This window comes from Capricornis sumatraensis, chromosome 12 (assembly GCF_032405125.1).
Source record: "Capricornis sumatraensis isolate serow.1 chromosome 12, serow.2, whole genome shotgun sequence".
Taxonomy (NCBI): Eukaryota; Metazoa; Chordata; class Mammalia; order Artiodactyla; family Bovidae; genus Capricornis; species Capricornis sumatraensis.
In genome coordinates this window covers 94,650,230-94,666,229 of record NC_091080.1, presented here as the reverse complement: position 1 = coordinate 94,666,229, position 16,000 = coordinate 94,650,230, and the positions used below count along the sequence as shown (strand labels likewise).

Here is a 16,000-nt window from a genome sequence, read left to right as displayed (position 1 = left end):
GCGAGGAGCCCGCGAGGAGCCCGCAGCCGCCGAGGGGGCGGTCGCGCGAGCGGGGAGGGCAGTCGCAGCGCAGCCCCCGGCGGTCGTCAGCCCGGGCGCGCCGCCATGCCGGCCCGGGGCTCGCGCTGCGGCGCACACACCGCCTCCGGAACCAACGCGCGCGGAAGGCGGGGCCGGGGGCGCGGGGTCGGGGCCGGACCGCGGCCCGGAAGTGACGCGCGGCGGCGGCGCGGGCGCGGCCATGGCGCACATCACCATCAACCAGTACCTGCAGCAGGTGGGGGTTCCCGGTCTGCGGCCCGCGCCGGGCGGAGGGGGTGACCGCGCGGAGGGACTCTTGTCGCCGGCTGCGCCCGCGCCGTCGGCCGCCGGGCGGCAGGCAGACCCGACGTGGGTCCCGGGGGCCGGCCGCGCCCTCGGGGTAGGGGCGGTGCGAGCTGGGGACGGGGAGAGCCGGGGCCCGCCTGCGAGCGGGCCGCGCCCCGCGGGCTTGCGTCTCTCAGGGCTGTGTCCACACAGCCTGTAGACGCAGGAGCACAGCGCGAACACAGCCATCGACGGATCTAAAGCCGACAGTCTTTGCTGGAAGCAGGGCTTCCCTGATAGCTCAGACGGTAAAGAATGCGCGTGCGGTGCAGGAGACCCAGGTTCGATCCCTGGTTCGGGGAGATCCCCTGGAGAAGGGAATGGCAAGCCCACTCCAGTATTCCTGCTTGGAGAATCTCATGGACAGAGGGGTCTGGCAGGCTACAGTGCGTGGGGTCGCCAAAACTAGGACACGACTGAACGACGAACACAGTCTTTCCTCTGGGCTATGCTAATTCGCAGGGCTAGAACCCTGGTGATAGGATTAAGGAAAGGGGGAGGGGGGGCGTGGACTTTAAAAAATATCGGGAGACTGCCAGGACTTAGTGAGTAAAGGTGTGTGGTTCCGGCACGGGGAGGAATCAGGATTCATTCCCAGGTTTCTAGCTTTACAGTAGATGAGCAGAACCGATTTGGAAGTAAAAATAAATTGTTTTGGACGTGTTGTGTTGGAGGTGTCTGTTGACAACCAGGCAAAGATATCTAGTTGGCAGTTGAATATAGTATAACAAGATTGGAACCATTAACTTAATGGTTAATGGTTCATTGAGAAAACTGGTTCAAACGAGAATCATGAAAATACAAATACATGCTTTTGTTTTAACTGAAAGCTTGCAAATATAATACATTCGTTTGCGGTCTTCTGGTTGATGCCTAAGACTTTTTCTTTAAGGATATGTCTACTTTGGCCTTATCTTTGCAGTTAACATTTTTCAATATCAGTTTTTATATAAAGTTGAGTAAGAACACAGACATTGGAAAACCAATGTGGATATAGAATCTCTCTAGAAGTTTATGCTTTTTTATATCTTTTGTGTATAAATTTGTATTTTCTGTACATTTTTATATTTCTCAGAATTTTCTTGCCCACACCTAGCTGCAGAGTTAGGGGAGGTAGCTTGCCACCATCACTGTTTTCCTAGGAGGTCGAGCCATTACAAATCCCATTTCACAGAGCAGCTTAAGTGACTCTCTAGGGTCACTGTGCAAGTAGGTGACACAGTCACACCAGGAATCCTGGCCCCAGACTCCGTGCTCTGACACCAGGCTCACTATCTCTGTCAGCCCAGGTTTCGCCCACCTCCTGTCTCCATCAGAACCTGCTGCGTCTTGGATCTCAGGGGCCCTGACGGCTTGGGCTTAACTCATGGCCCTGCAGCCCCCTTGGCCAGGGCCACCTGTGGACAGGCGGTGTGTCTTGCATTTCCCGTGGCCTCTGATAACTTCCGTCGGCTTTTGGGTCTGGGGTTTGATTTCACCTTCGTAAGCTCGTGAGATCTCCCGTTAGTTTCTTGGATGCTGGCATTTTGGACATATGTGATTTTCAAGCTTGTTTTCCTTTTTTGTAAGCTGTGGGAGTGGATCTTCAGATGTTTATTAGTGTGAGTGCGTAAGCGGGAATAACCAACCCTCTTTAATAAGCAGGTAATGAACCACTGGGCGATTCCACTTTTTCATTGTTTTAACAGTGCGTCACCTGTTTGCCTGATCTCATTTTGAAGCGCAGTGATTGTCTGCTCACTGTGGAGGGTATGGTTACGCCTCCACCCTCTCAAAGCAGGGAAAGCGCTGCAGCCTGTTGTCTTGGTTCTTTTGGGGTTAAGGGTTTCACTTTCCACGTAACAGCCCTTTTCTCTCCAAATGCTTCAGGTCTGTGAAGCAATTGACACCAGAGATGGGGCGTCCCTTGCAGAGCTGGTGTCTTTCAAGCATCCTCATGTTGCCAACCCGCGGCTTCAGGTGGGTGTGGGGGCCACACACACACGTGTCTGAGAGGGCCGCTGGGTCGCCACCTCCCTAAGTTTAGGGTGTGAGTGGGGAGAACGCTGCTGCCGCTCTTGTTTGAAAATCGCCAGGTTCCTTCATGATTTGCCTAACTTCAGTTTGTTTATTGAACCCTAACGGAGCACTGTGCCTCAGAACCCGTGCGGAGGTTTGTGCTTCTTCCTGCCTGTAATTGCCGCAGGACTCTCCCAGGCTCAGAGACGCGCAGCAGGGTGGTGGGGTGATCAGCAGACAGACGGTGGGCTCAGGCTCGGGCAGGCCTGTCTGTCCCTGAAGCCCACAGCTGTGCGGTGGTGCTGCTGGGGAGGTTTTACGCCCACCGCCTGTGGCTTTGGAGGCAGACCTGGGCCCGCAGAGCCTGCAGCATTTCCTGGCTGGCTCTTTATGAGAATGTCTGCCAGCCCCTGCTCTCAAATGTAAGCATCCCTGATTCAGATGATAGATGGTATCCAAGTAGAAGCTTCTGTGGAAAGCACTGTTGAAACCTTGTTGAAGTAATGCCTACTTCCTCGTCGACTGCCATTACGCATTGGAGTGTGTTCTGTCCGGGAGCTAAACTTTTCTTTTGAAAGAGAGTGCCTGGAGTCTTGGTGGGTCTCAGGTTCAGCTTGCTGGCAGGTAGCCCCTGGAACACATCTGCTGGCTCATATGTGACCTGAGGCTGACCCCTTCGTTACAAAACTTCTCCTAACCTTCCATCAGTGGTCCCTTTACTGGCAGCCTTTGTCCACCCGTCATTGCGTCAGAGGTTGTGGAGCGGCGACCTTTCCCATGTTGTCGTCGCCCCTTTCACTTTTCTTGACTTGGATACGCAAATATAGTTACGGTGCCAGAGTAGCATCCCCGAGTCCCTTTCTTGTTTAAGCCGTCCTGTTACACAGCATCGAACATCTGGCCACTGAGAGGAGAGGGCAGGCGACAGGTGAGTGTCTGCCACCCCCCAGCACTCCCGAATGGGCCGCCTGGCAGCGGCGGGTGACGACCCCCCACCTCCCCTCCCCCCAGGCATCACTTCCAGCGCCTTCGACCTCACATGACCTACCTACCTTTGTTAGGCATGTAGTGGCTGCTTAATAAATACACAAAGACATCTGTGAGCATGCCTAGAGTGCTTCCTGACCTGTGGTAGACAGGGCAGACCACGTTCATCTCCTGTGTGCAGGTCGGGCTGGATAGGCGTGTGGAGGTAATGAACCGCTTTTTGAATTGCTAAAGTGTGAAGAGCTTCTGCACCTGTAAAGTGTAAATCCTCTTGAAACAAAGGTTTGTCTGAATCTCTTCCTTCGCATTGCATTCTTTCGGTCCCAGTTAATTTTCTTTTTACCGTTTTTCTTATTGGCACGCAGATGGCCTCTCCAGAAGAGAAGTGTCAACAAGTCTTGGAGCCCCCTTATGACGAAATGTTTGCAGCTCACTTAAGGTAAGCTGTGGGTGAGGTCGGAAAAAAAGGCAGTCTGGAGGTTGCTGGCTTGATTAGGGGGGTTTTATACCAACCTGAAGCATTGAAAATTTTCTTTTGAAAAAGTAGAAAAGTATGTTTGTAATTGCACTTTGGTAAAACCTGTGAAAATCTTGTGAAGCTTAAAAGACTTTAAAATTTAATAAACTTTTCCATCTCAGGGACTGTGTGCTTTAAAAGTTAGTGAAACGGGGATCATTCATCTGTGTGTCTTCTGTGTGATGCTCGAAGAAGCATTTGATGCTCATTCCACTGGCTGTGTGGTGGTCTTTTATTCAGAAGAGTGTGCAGCCCACTATCGACTTGGGTTTTTCATGGAAACACCCAGTTTTTAACCTCTTTGCCTTGAACTGGAAAAGAAACTGGATCGGAGCAGAGTAAATGAAATTTTGCTTTTTATTTACATGTCATGTCTGCTATTTTCACCTCTGAAGCCTCAATTCAGGCCAAGCTGTGGGTCCCAAAGCGTGTGGGCTGGACTGCCCTCCTGCCAACACGGCCCGCCAGTGTCTCCGGCAGAGGACTGCAGGGGCGGATCAGGCCTGGCCCCCCTGAGATCCCTGGACGGGTTGGAGTGCCACTGTGTTCCTGAAGGGTCTTCCTAGATCTGTGCCGTGTGATGAGGCTCGGGCTTGGGGAGGGGCTGACAGATGCTGACGCTGCCAGCGGGCATCTGGGTGCAGCGTCCTCGCCCAGTGACGCCCAGGAAGGGCCACTGGCGTGTTAACAGCAGAGCCTCTGCAGCTCAGCCTCTCCTTCTGTGACGTGAAGGATTTCCTTTCACGCCCAGTGGCCTCTGTGAGCCGCTCTGTGATCTGCTGGCAGGACCTCTGGCTTCGCTCTGGGCCAGGGAGAGCAGGGTGTTTGTGCGGGTCATGCGCGGTGTGGCCGTGTGGCTCGCACCGGCTCTTCGCGCTATGCCCCCCATCCTCAGTCCCCGCTGCCCCCCTGCAGGTGCACGTATGCGGTGGGGAACCATGACTTCGTCGAGGCGTACAAGTGCCAGACCGTCATCGTGCAATATCTTTGTCGTGGGCGCGTCTGTCCAGCGTGTGACAGAGGCGGCGGGTTCCCCGGGGGCTGAGAGCTCGGGACGTCAGACCAGGGAGAATCAAAACCTTTTGGAAGGGAAATTCATTTAGCTGCTCCACTTGGGTACATAAATTTAGTCTGAGCTTTCATCCTGGTGTCCAGTCACTTGCATAGTAGGGAAGAACGTTGGTTATGATTAAGAGTTTTATTTCATTCTGTTGTGAAGAACAGTGTTCTGTTGCCTTTAAAGCAGTTGCGTGTAGTTAAGGGGTGGGTTAGTCCCCTTGTGGAAATGGAAGCGCTCCCAGATCCAGGCGGGCCCCCGGGAGGAGTGGACCCCGCCGAGGCCTCGGTCAGGCGGCCCTGGCTCTCAGCACTGCGGGGCTGCCCCCTGCGGCTGTGGTACAGCGCCTTCTGAGCCGGGCGCTAGAGCCCTTCCAGCTCAGAACGTGTCGCTCGCCAGCCTCTGACTTGTAGCGTCGCCTGACTTTTTATGTGGAACCTTCCTTAACATGGTACGTCATTCCTGCGAGCATTTCAGGCCCACAAAGAAGAAAACTGGTAAGTACGAATAGAAAGAGCTGGAAACGAGCAAATGGGTTTTTCTTCATCAGAAGCATTCGTTTTTAAAAGATTTACTCTAAATAACTATGTGTTGTGTTTTCTGTGTTGGTATTTGATATTGTGTGTTGACATAGGATGGTATCAACACAGATACTGGAATTTTAAGTCAGTGTAAACTTAAATGGCAGGTCAGCCAGATAATTTCCAGTGTTTTCCTGTAAGTATAAAGCGTCATGTCAGCCGCTCCATGCCCCCAGGTATTTAGTCACCGCTGCTTTTTCTCCTTTGTCAGTTTTGATCTTACTTGGGCTTCCCTGGTGGCTCAGCTGGGAAAGACTCGACCTGCAATGTGGGAGACCTGGGTTTGAACCCTCAGTTGGGAAGATCCCTTGAAGGAGGGAACGGCTACCCACGCCAGCATTCTGGCCTGGAGAAGCCCCTGGGGTTGCAAAGAGCCGGACACGACGGCCGCTTTCACTTCCACCTTCTGGCTTTGAACCTGGGTGACAGATGCGGATCAGCTACAGTTCGTTTGGGATGACAGGCACGGGATATCTGGGTTACCTTAGACTGTCGCACGGCTCGCTAACAGCCTTGGTAAATGCTGAAACTTTGTTTATGCTAAAGTGACTGAAGGCTTTCAGATACCTTTTACGAGAGTTTTGACTGAAGATCTGTCCTCCTCGTGAAACTGAGACTGCCAGCTAGGTTTTAGAAGTCTTTTGACGACATCTGTCTGCTCCATACCTTGGGCCCTGTTAGGAGATCATTCTGAACCGCACGTCCTGTTTTCATGCATGGGGGGTGGGGGGGGCGAGGAGAATTCCTGGCCCAGCGGGGGTGGGGGGCAGTCAGGGCTGAGCCCCTGGCCTCCGGGGAGGCTGGGCCAGCGGGTGCGGAGCTCGTGCAGCCAGAGGCACAGACCAGGAGGGTCCACGGCTCCTGGAAGGAAGGGGAGGGGAGGACCAGGCCCCATGGGGGTGGGGGCCTCCGTTGCAGCTGGGGCCCCTGGCTGGCCCTGGCCCTGGGGAGGGAGCCTGCGGCCTCGGAGCCTCACGTGCTTCTTTTTGCCCGTAGGGCTCTGCCTGTGATGTACGCGGTGGCTCTGGACCTTCGAATATTTGCCAACAATGTGAGTTCCGTTTCTCTCACTGTTGCTTAAACCCAGACTCGCTGTGCCCGGTGCTTAATTTCATGTCACTCTTCCCACAAGTTTTGAGGGATGCGTGGGGTCGGGACACACCTGGTACAGAGAGCAGCAGAAGCAGGGTGGCTCGGCTCGCTGCCGAGGAACTGCCCTCGCCTGCCGTGAAGACGCGCCCGGTGCCGCCTTGGTGGACTCGGGGGAGCCAAGGGCCGCTCTGCTGTGAGGAGGCAGAGGCCTGGACTGGACGCGTCCGTTTCCTGGCAGCCTCTGCGGTCAGGGGGCAGCGGCTCTTAACTCTCGGGTCCTCACATCCCTGTACCGCTTCAGAGGCTGTCGCCAACTTCCGGTTCTGGACAAGTGGGCGTTGGCACGTGTATCCTCTCCCCGCTGAGAGGCTAGAGGGGCAGAGCAGCGAGCCCTGCGTGTCCTTCTTGTCTCCTGGGCGTCCTGGACCCAGGAACAGCGGGCCGGGTCGCAGAGGGGCGTCTACGCCAGCCGTCTTGTGGTGAGACCCCTGGAGCAAGTGCAGGTGCTGAAGCAGACGTCTCCACAGAGAGACGGAGACGTAAACAGCCCCGAATGGAAGCCGTGGAACTCAAGTGGCTCACACAGAAGCCGTCAAGGGAGCCCAGAGCTTTTGCTTGGGTAGTTCACATCAGTCTTCAGTGTACTCACACCCCTCGAGCAATAAGCCTTCTGCACGGTAGCATCACTGACTTCCTAAACGGGGGAGCCACTCGGCTTCTCGCACCTGCTTCTGCGGTCCGTCTTCAGGGCATCGTTCTGGTTGTGTGAAGCCAGACTGCTTCACACACACGTGGGTGGAAGCGAGAGGCCTGTTCTGATAGCCTTTGCAGGTGATGGCTGACGTCCTTGTCTGAGTGGCACCTTTTCAGGGTCCAGGCGTGGTTTTCACTGTTGGTCATGGTGTGGCCTCTGAGGCCGGCAGTGTGACCTCCAACCCCAGCAGTGTGGATGGATCTTCCAGCCCTGCCCGATTTTGTGGCGTCCAGCACTGATCACCGGGAAACATTTCAGTCACTGAGCTGCTCAGACATTCCGGAAGCTGACGTATTTCATTATGTAAAAAATGAAAGTTGGGAAAACTCCACTTGTCAGTCTCTCCAGTGACCTCCTCAGAGACACTCTGAAGTAACGAAAAGCTGCCAGGCTCTTGGTGGTCAGTACAAGTTTTCCAAAATTCTAAGTTGTTCTTGAAAGTGCAGATGGTGTCATTGGCAAGGACTGTCAGTGTTTCCGGGGGGACAGGCCTGTTGCCTTCGCTTTCCGGAGACTCATGCTGGCTGGTGGCCCACGCTGGCCCGCCAGGCTCTGTAGCTGTCTGGTCCCCATCCAGCTTGCAGGCCGAGCAGTGGCCCTGGTGCCTTACCTTAAAAGACAGACTTGCTGGGTGCGTGCTTCCTGCCTCATCCCAGGGAACACCGACACTGCGTGTGTGTTCAAGGACCAAGACTCACCAGCACGTCCACTGCATCGCCACTGACGCTGGAGAGACCCTCGCCTGCTCTGTGCCTTGGGCCCCCCTCCTGTGGGTGGAGGGGGGGCCGCAGGCCTGCGTGCTGACTGCACGGCGGCCGAGCTGCGGCGGGGCCGCGGGGGGCGCCCACACTGCCTCCTGGCTTCTCTGTGCACCCCCCTCTGTGTCGTCTGTCATCAGGGCGTCTGTGCCAAGTGAGAAAAGGCTTCTTAGCAGCACGTGGCTTGGGCAACTCAGGCTTAAGAACTCGGCGACCAGCGCAGCGGTCTGAACTGGTTGCAGAGCGGTTTGGCCTGTTGGAAGTTGGAGCAAGCAGTAGACACCGCAGTTTGGGAGGCGCTGCAGCGCAGCCTGGAGGGTCTCTTCGGAGCCTGGGGGCTGCCCCTGGGTTGTCCAGTTTTGCTTCTGGCTGTGTGGTGATTTTCTTTCTAATTGAAGAATCAAGAGGAGATGAAAAGTGAAGGCTCTTGCTTCCTGTCAGGCAGACCAGCAGCTGGTGAAGAAGGGGAAGAGCAAGGTGGGGGACATGCTGGAGAAAGCGGCCGAGCTGCTGATGGGCTGCTTCCGCGTCTGCGCCAGCGACACGTGAGTCTGGGGCGGGCAGGCGCGGCTGTAACCCCACGCCACGGTCGCTTCTGCTTTGAATGATCCGTTGCCTGGTAGGGGATAAGAGAAAAGAATCATCTCATGCTCAGCACACACCGGGCACCGTGCCTCTGGGCTCCCGTGGCTGGCGCGCTGGGTCTCACGCTTTCTGAAATTCACGTGTTGTGTCTCAGTGGTTCATGATGTTGTGATGACAAGATCAGGTACTTTCACCACGTGTCACAGACGCTTGATAACAGTCCGCTCGCACACAACATCGCTGCAGGCCTAGCAGGCTTCCTCTGCCAGTGTCAGAACTCCTGGGGCCAGCCCTCCAGGTCCACCTGTCAGAGGAGACGCCTTCTTTTGCAGCGTTACATTCTTTCATGAGTTTGACTTGAACTGTGGGGTTTTATCTCAGGATGCGAATTTGTCTTGAAAGTTTGCTTTGTGATTTGTACATACATTCTTGTTTCCTGTGTGACCTTTAAAACGTTACTTTCCCTGCAGTCGCGCTGGTATAGAGGATTCCAAGAAGTGGGGAATGCTGTTTCTGGTGAATCAGTTATTCAAGATTTATTTTAAGGTAAACTCTGCTTGAATTCTGCCTGTCTTCCCAGAGAGCGTTTCTGTCCCTTGTCAGCCGGCCTGCCAGGCCTGGCTTGAGAATCAGTCCCCACGGGCCGCACACAGTCCTGGGGGCTGGTGCTGGTTGAGGGCCTCCGGGCGCAGGGACTGCTGTGAGTGCTCCGCGCGCGCCGTCTGTGCTCACCTCCACCCTCTGCGGCTCCAGGCAGCCAGGTGCTGGCACCTACGCAGGTCCGGGTGTGACGGTGTGGTCAGGTGGGGAGCGTGTCCGGTCAGCGCCCCTGCATGTGGGCGTTGCCCTGTGGCCTGGTCTGGACGGAGCGGCAGTGTGCTGTGTCCTTAGTGAGCCCTCAGTTCTGATCATGTGAACCCACCTCAGGAGGCGTGTCAGTGGCCAGGGGTTGGTGGCTGTCCTACCTGTTTATCTGGAAGAGCTTCTGGAGTAGATTCCTACTTGCTCTAGATCAACAAGCTGCATCTGTGTAAACCGCTCATCAGAGCCATCGACAGCTCAAACCTGAAGGATGATTACAGCACGGCCCAGAGGGTGACCTACAGGTACTACGTGGGGCGCAAGGCCATGTTCGACAGCGACTTCAAGCAAGGTGCGTCACTGCCGCCAGGCAGCCGGGGGTCCAGAGCACCTTCTGCCTTCTGGTGCGGAGGCAGAGATGGTGTCCACTGCATCCAGGCAGCGTTGCTCCGACACCGAGTCGGTTGTAGAAGGGAAAATCCCATTTGCGTTTCTTGCTCAGCACCAGGTCCCTGAGCCGGTCACCGCTGTGCCCTTTCCTGGGGGAGGGACCCACGCACGTCTGTCCCACGTGTGGGCCACGCTCAGTGCTTCCCCGTGGCCTCAGCAGGTCCTCTCGGCACAGGACGTGGGGACCGGGCAGCTCGTGGCTCGGCTGCAGCCTCGAGGGACGTGCCCTTGCGCTGGCGTCAAGCTCGGCACCTGTGGCTGGGGGCAGCGGGTCAGTGCTACATCCGAGCTGCCCTTTCACGAAACCATGTTATGTGGTTTGTGTCCTTCGCTTTTTCAAGATCGGGAGGCCGTTTATTTTCTTTTTCTGAAAGTTTGGAGTGGCCAGTATGTGGTGGTCCTTTATGATTCTTCTCTTATTCTCAGATCAGACTTTTTAAACTCACTTCCTTGACAGTTACTCACACGTGAAGCCAAATGACTTCAGGCGCGGTGTGAGACGGAAGAGCCTTTTCACTCGCGTGTCAACAGCCACAGAGGCTCTGATGACAGAACAGCTCTTTCATAATGAGAGCTCTGTTTTCTTATTCCTTGGGGTTGTACAGACCAACTTTTCATTTCCTTTCACAGAGTTTTCAATACATCAGTTCAGTTGCTCAGTCATGTCCAGCTTTGCGACCCCATGAAATGCAGCATGCCAGGCTTCCCTGTCCATCACCTACTCCCAGAGCTTGCCTTTAATACGTACAGCTTTTGAAAGAGGACTTTCCTTGATTGGTCCCCCTACCTTTTTCTTTCCCCTAAAATATGAAGCGTTGGGATAGCTGAACGAGAGGGCTAATCCGCAGCTGACTCATGGTCAGTCCCGTGTCCTTTGGTTACTCTGCGTTCGTGATCAGCAGCCACGGACGGAGCGATATTGCAGTGTTCACCATTGAGAACACCCGTGTGCTGGGCACCCGTGCAGAGCAGGCCTGCCCCGTTCAGGCCAGCTGTGCGCTCGCCATTGAGAACACCCGTGTGCTGGGCACCCGTGCAGAGCAGGCCTGCCCCCTTCAGGCCAGCTGTGCGCTCGCCATTGAGAACACCCGTGTGCTGGGCACCCGTGCAGAGCAGGCCTGCCCCCTTCAGGCCAGCTGTGCGCTCGGTTGAAGTCCCAGAAAGCGTCGCTGCTCCTCTGAGTCTTCACTGAGTGCTCTCTTGGATATTTTTGAACAGCTGACCCTGTGGAAAATGATCTGTTAATGTTGATGGGATACATTGTCGCCCCTGAAACCTTTGGGCCCCTGCGTAAGGGTGGGTGTATCGCCAGGCACAGGGTGGGGACTGTGCTGACCACGTCTGTGGCCGACTCCACAGCTGAGGAGTACCTGTCCTTTGCTTTTGAGCACTGCCATCGTTCCAGCCAGAAGAACAAGAGAATGGTCCTCATTTACCTGCTTCCTGTGAAGATGCTCCTGGTAAGTGGTCCGTCCAGCTCTCTGGGGGCCTGTCCCCTGCAAGGGGTGTGTCGCCGTTTCACAACGCAGCCCATGTGCGGTGGGTCTCGGTCTGAGCCACATGTGAGAGCACCCCCAGGATGGAGGAACAAGTGTTGGGTGTGACGCGAACCACTGTCTCCGTGACTGACATTTCCAGATCCTTCTAGAAAGGCTTGTCTGGTTTTGTTTCCTTTTTCCTAAGATCACCTCACTCAAAGGTTTAACATACGTTTAAGACAGCTAAAATAGTGCATGTTATGTCTGTTACTCCTGAAAATCTAGGATAATAGAGCTGGATTAACCAAGAGAGGAAAGATCATTCCAGCCTGTCTGGGTGTCTCACTTGCTCACTGAAAGTCGTTTTTGGTATTTGTAAAAAAAAAAAAAAAGGCATGTAACTAGCAAGTTAATTGACTAAAACTTTCTCACAGTGATAGAGCTCCTGTTCCTCACAGCGATAGAGCTCCTGTTCCTCACAGCCATAGAGCCCCTGTTCCTCACAGCGATAGAGCTCCTGTTCCTCACAGCGATAGAGCCCCTGTTCCTCACAGCGATAGAGCTCCTGTTCCTCACAGCGATAGAGCTCCTGTTCCTCACAGCGATAGAGCTCCTGTTCCTCACAGCGATAGAGCCCCTGTTCCTCACAGCGATAGAGCCCCTGTTCCTCACAGCGATAGAGCTCCTGTTCCTCACAGTGATAGAGCCCCTGTTCCTCCTGTTGAAGTTTCTTAAAAATTGTCACAGCGGCACACACACACACACACACAGTTAAAACTTGCCCGGCCCTGGACGGCGTGTGGTGGGGAGGAGAGAGTGCCACGCCGCTCTCCACGGCTCACCCGACTTTGTGGAACAGCCAGTCTTGGGTTTTCAGCTCATTGTTCTGGAAGCTGGGTCTGAATCCCTGAGTCGTAGCCTAGTGTTCCTTCAGGGGCCACCTGTTCCTGTGGTCACTAAAGGTCGAGGTCAGGGTCACACGCCACTGTTGGCAGAGCTGTCTTGGTGCCAGGTTTTCTGATTTCTGGACCAGCGTTTGTTTCCACTTGACTAGGAAGCATTTTTTGTTCAGTTACTTAGGAAGAAAGTCTGAGAAACACAGGTTAAAAGTTTTTAAAACTTGGTAAGGGTTTTATCAAAGACAGTTCTGTTAAAAACGAGAAGGTTCTTACTCTGAAAAATTACTCTGCCTCAGGGCCACATGCCGACCATCGAGCTTCTGAAGAAGTACCATCTCATGCAGTTTGCGGAGGTGACCCGAGCTGTGAGGTAGTTTTCTCTTCCCCTGGGGACTGCTTAGAATATACAGTCTGTGCAGAGGCCTGGGTTGTGAGGGGACTAATGGGGTCCTGTCTCTTTTCCTGGGTGGTGTCCTGCCTGCGTCTGCACGTCTCTGTGGCCCAGCGAAGGCAACCTCCTCCTCCTGAACGAGGCCCTGGCCGCGCATGAGACCTTCTTCATCCGCTGCGGCATCTTCCTCATCCTCGAGAAGCTGAAGATCATCACCTACCGGAACCTCTTTAAGAAAGTGTGAGCACAGCCTTCCTTCCTGGTTCCGTGGAATGAAGCTGATCTGCAGCCCCGGGCTTGGTGCTGGTGCTGTCCAGGGGGAGGGCACAGGGCCCAGATGAGGGAGGGGTTGCTCAGGGCCCAGGCGAGGCCGCACCGGGGTGAGGGAGCCCGCAGGCCCCGGTGAGGGAGCGGGCAGGCCCGGGTGAGGGAGCGCGCAGGCCCCGGTGAGGGAGCGGGTGAGGGAGCGCGCAGGCCCCGGTGAGGGAGCGCGCAAGGGAGCGCGCAGGCCCGGTGAGGGAGCGCGCAGGCCCCGGTGAGGGAGCGCGCAGGCCCCGGTGAGGGAGCGCGCAGGCCCGGGTGAGGGAGCTGGTGAGGGAGCCCGCAGGCCCGGGTGAGGGAGCGCGCAGGCCCCGGTGAGGGAGCGGGTGAGGGAGCGCGCAAGGGAGCGCGCAGGCCCGGTGAGGGAGCGCGCAGGCCCCGGTGAGGGAGCGCGCAGGCCCCGGTGAGGGAGCGCGCAGGCCCGGGTGAGGGAGCGGGTGAGGGAGCCCGCAGGCCCCGGTGAGGGAGCCCGCAGGCCCGGGTGAGGGAGCGCGCAGGCCCGGTGAGGGAGCGCGCAGGTGAGGGAGCGCGCAGGCCCGGTGAGGGAGCGCGCAGGCCCGGGTGAGGAGCGCGCAGGCCCGGGTGGGGAGCGCGCAGGCCCGGGTGGGGGAGCGCGCAGGCCCGGTTGAGGGAGCGGGTGAGGGAGCGCGCAGGCCCGCTGAGGGAGCGGGGGCAGAAGCTCGGGCTGTGTGAAGAGTGGGCTTTGGCAGGAGTTCTGTCACCAGCCCTGAGCACGCACCTGCACGGCGGTCAGAGCATGGCACTGGTGCCTGTCTCTGTCGCCTGTGGCTCGCTGACCCTCCGGCCACTCCTGTGCGTCAGGAAGTTGTCCTTTTCTTTGTGGAACTCGGAAGTGGGCTCTTGGCCGAGGCCTGGTCCCAGCAGGATCTCGGTCAGACCTGCGGCTGTGAGGAGCTCGTCCAGGTTAGCAAGGTTCGCAGGTCATCAGATCCCTGACCGTCCCGTCAGGTGCGTCCCCACTTGAGGGGTGTTGACACGTGAGCATGGAAGCGCCCGAGATTCAAGGAAATACTCAGTCAGGTGTGCTTGTAGTGGTGGCTGTTTAAATGGGAAAGTCAGTTACACCCGGAAGCTTTGTTTTCCGAGGCTCCTGCAGGGCGGGAGGTGCTGTGTTCCTCCCGAGCAGAGGTTCTCCTGCCTGCTCGGTCGTCGTGTCCCGCCAGCAACAGCCTGAGCTGTGCCTCTTCCAGGTACTTGCTGCTCAAGACCCACCAGCTGTCCCTGGACGCGTTCCTGGTGGCCTTGAAGTTCATGCAGGTGGAGGGCGTGGACATCGCCGAGGTCCAGTGCATCCTGGCCAACCTTATCTACATGGTGTGTGGGCTCTGGCCCGGCTGGGGCGTCTGGTACCCGCTGTGTCCCCAGAGGCTGTGGTGGGGCTGGCGGTGTGTGTGTGTGTGTGTGTGTGTGTGTGTGCGCGTGCGCACGCATGTTCCGTGTGTGTGCACATGTTCCGTGTGTGTGTGCGCGCGCACATGTTCCGTGTGTGTGTGTGCGCGCGCATGTTCCGTGTGTGTGTGCGCGCGCACATGTTCCGTGTGTGTGTGTGTGTGTACACAGGCTCGTTTTCCTCTCAGCGAGCTGACTGCACGATAGCTGGGGCGGTGGGGGTGGGGGGTGCTGTCCCCTGGCTCCAGTTCATTCACCCTAACAGCCTTGACCTTCAGAGTCATGAGCCCCCATCTCTCCCATCCCCCAGGGTCACATCAAAGGCTACATCTCACACCAGCACCAGAAGCTGGTTGTCAGCAAGCAGAACCCTTTTCCCCCGCTGTCCACGGTGTGCTGACAGCCCGGCCCGAGGACGGGGGCAGGCTGATCCTGGTCCTCCTCCCGCCCGGAGCACGTGCTCTGCAGCGGAGCCTCTCGGGTCTCATCCCAGGAATGACGTCACCGGCATCTCGGCTGATGAGCGTCCCCATCACAAAGGCCTGGGACTCACCCTCAGTGCTGCGGCCTCCGCTGGCCAGACTGCTGGCGACATCCCCCGAAGGCCACCCCATCTCCCAGGCAGCTGCTGTTTACTTCTCAAGAGGACTGTTTGTGAAAGCGTCTTTGTAACTGTTTCTATTAAAAAAAGGTGTTTAAATTTATACAGATGGCATATTTTTTATTGTATTATCCAGGATACATCTAATTTTATGTTAAATTTGTACACTTTGTGTGATCAAAATGTTTGGTTAACTTAATGTTTCTTTCTACAAGCTGAATTTGATTTAACATTTCCAGGTACTGTAGCTATTTTTTTTTCAGATTACACACGTTTTCTCTGTTTATACTAAAGAAGAAAGCGTCGTGGACCAGAGTGGCTCATCTTTGCAAAGATGCCGAGTATGGAGGGGGCTGTGGCCCTTGTATGGAGACGGGCCCCCGTGGGACACGGACCCCTGTCCCTGAGGCCTGCCGTCTGTGCCCCCGGGTCCGCCCCTCCAGCAGCCAGGCCGAGCATCCTGGTTTGCCCCGAAGTGTGCAGCGTGTCCTCGGCTTCCCCATGCGTCTGGAGGGCTCCTCAGGGCTGTGCGACCCACCCTGAAGGCGTGTCAGCCCCGGGCTCTGACCTGCCGCTTGGTGGCCTCTCCAGGCTGATGGAGCCGGGTTCCAAGAGCAAGGACCCCGAAGAACCAAGTGGAGCTGGATCCACCCTGAGCCGGTCTCCTGAGTCGCAGAGCGTAACCTCCTCCCTGGGCATGCCCAGACTGGGGTGTGGGGATGGGGCGTGCTGGGGACAGCCTGCTGCCGGTGTCCGGCCACCAGCCTACCCAGTCCCACCAGTCCCCTGAGCAGGAGAGTGCGGCCTGGGGGAGGCGCAGACGCTGGGCTGGGGCAGTCGCTCCGTGTTTCCTGGGGTGCTGCCCTCACAGCGCCCCTGCTCCTCAGGGTCGGCGCGGCTTCCAGCAAGGATGAGAGCCACATCCTCCCTGGAGGGGGACCCTGGACTTCTGTG

At 56.6% G+C, this 16,000-nt stretch overlaps 1 protein-coding gene across 4 annotated transcripts; it reads left to right on the top strand.

The window, feature by feature from the left end:
- Positions 1-205: 205 nt before the first annotated feature.
- Positions 206-15,121, top strand: PCID2 (PCI domain containing 2). 4 transcript variants are annotated; one of them, XM_068984624.1, is made up of 14 exons: positions 206-277; positions 2,236-2,325; positions 3,717-3,790; positions 4,784-4,849; positions 5,381-5,422; positions 6,503-6,557; positions 8,552-8,655; positions 9,166-9,241; positions 9,707-9,848; positions 11,306-11,406; positions 12,620-12,693; positions 12,829-12,954; positions 14,247-14,374; positions 14,756-15,121. In XM_068984624.1, the coding sequence occupies exons 1-14, from the start codon at positions 242-244 to the stop codon at positions 15,115-15,117; spliced, it is 1,476 nt and encodes a 491-aa protein (XP_068840725.1). In that variant the 5' UTR covers positions 206-241; the 3' UTR covers positions 15,118-15,121. The 4 variants fall into 4 exon arrangements, with proteins under 4 accessions (XP_068840725.1, XP_068840726.1, XP_068840727.1 ...); XM_068984625.1 differs by having other exon boundaries at positions 14,247-14,370; positions 14,756-14,979; XM_068984626.1 differs by lacking the exon at positions 4,784-4,849 and having other exon boundaries at positions 3,717-3,789; positions 5,377-5,422; positions 14,247-14,370; positions 14,756-14,979.
- The last annotated feature ends 879 nt before the right edge of the window (positions 15,122-16,000 follow it).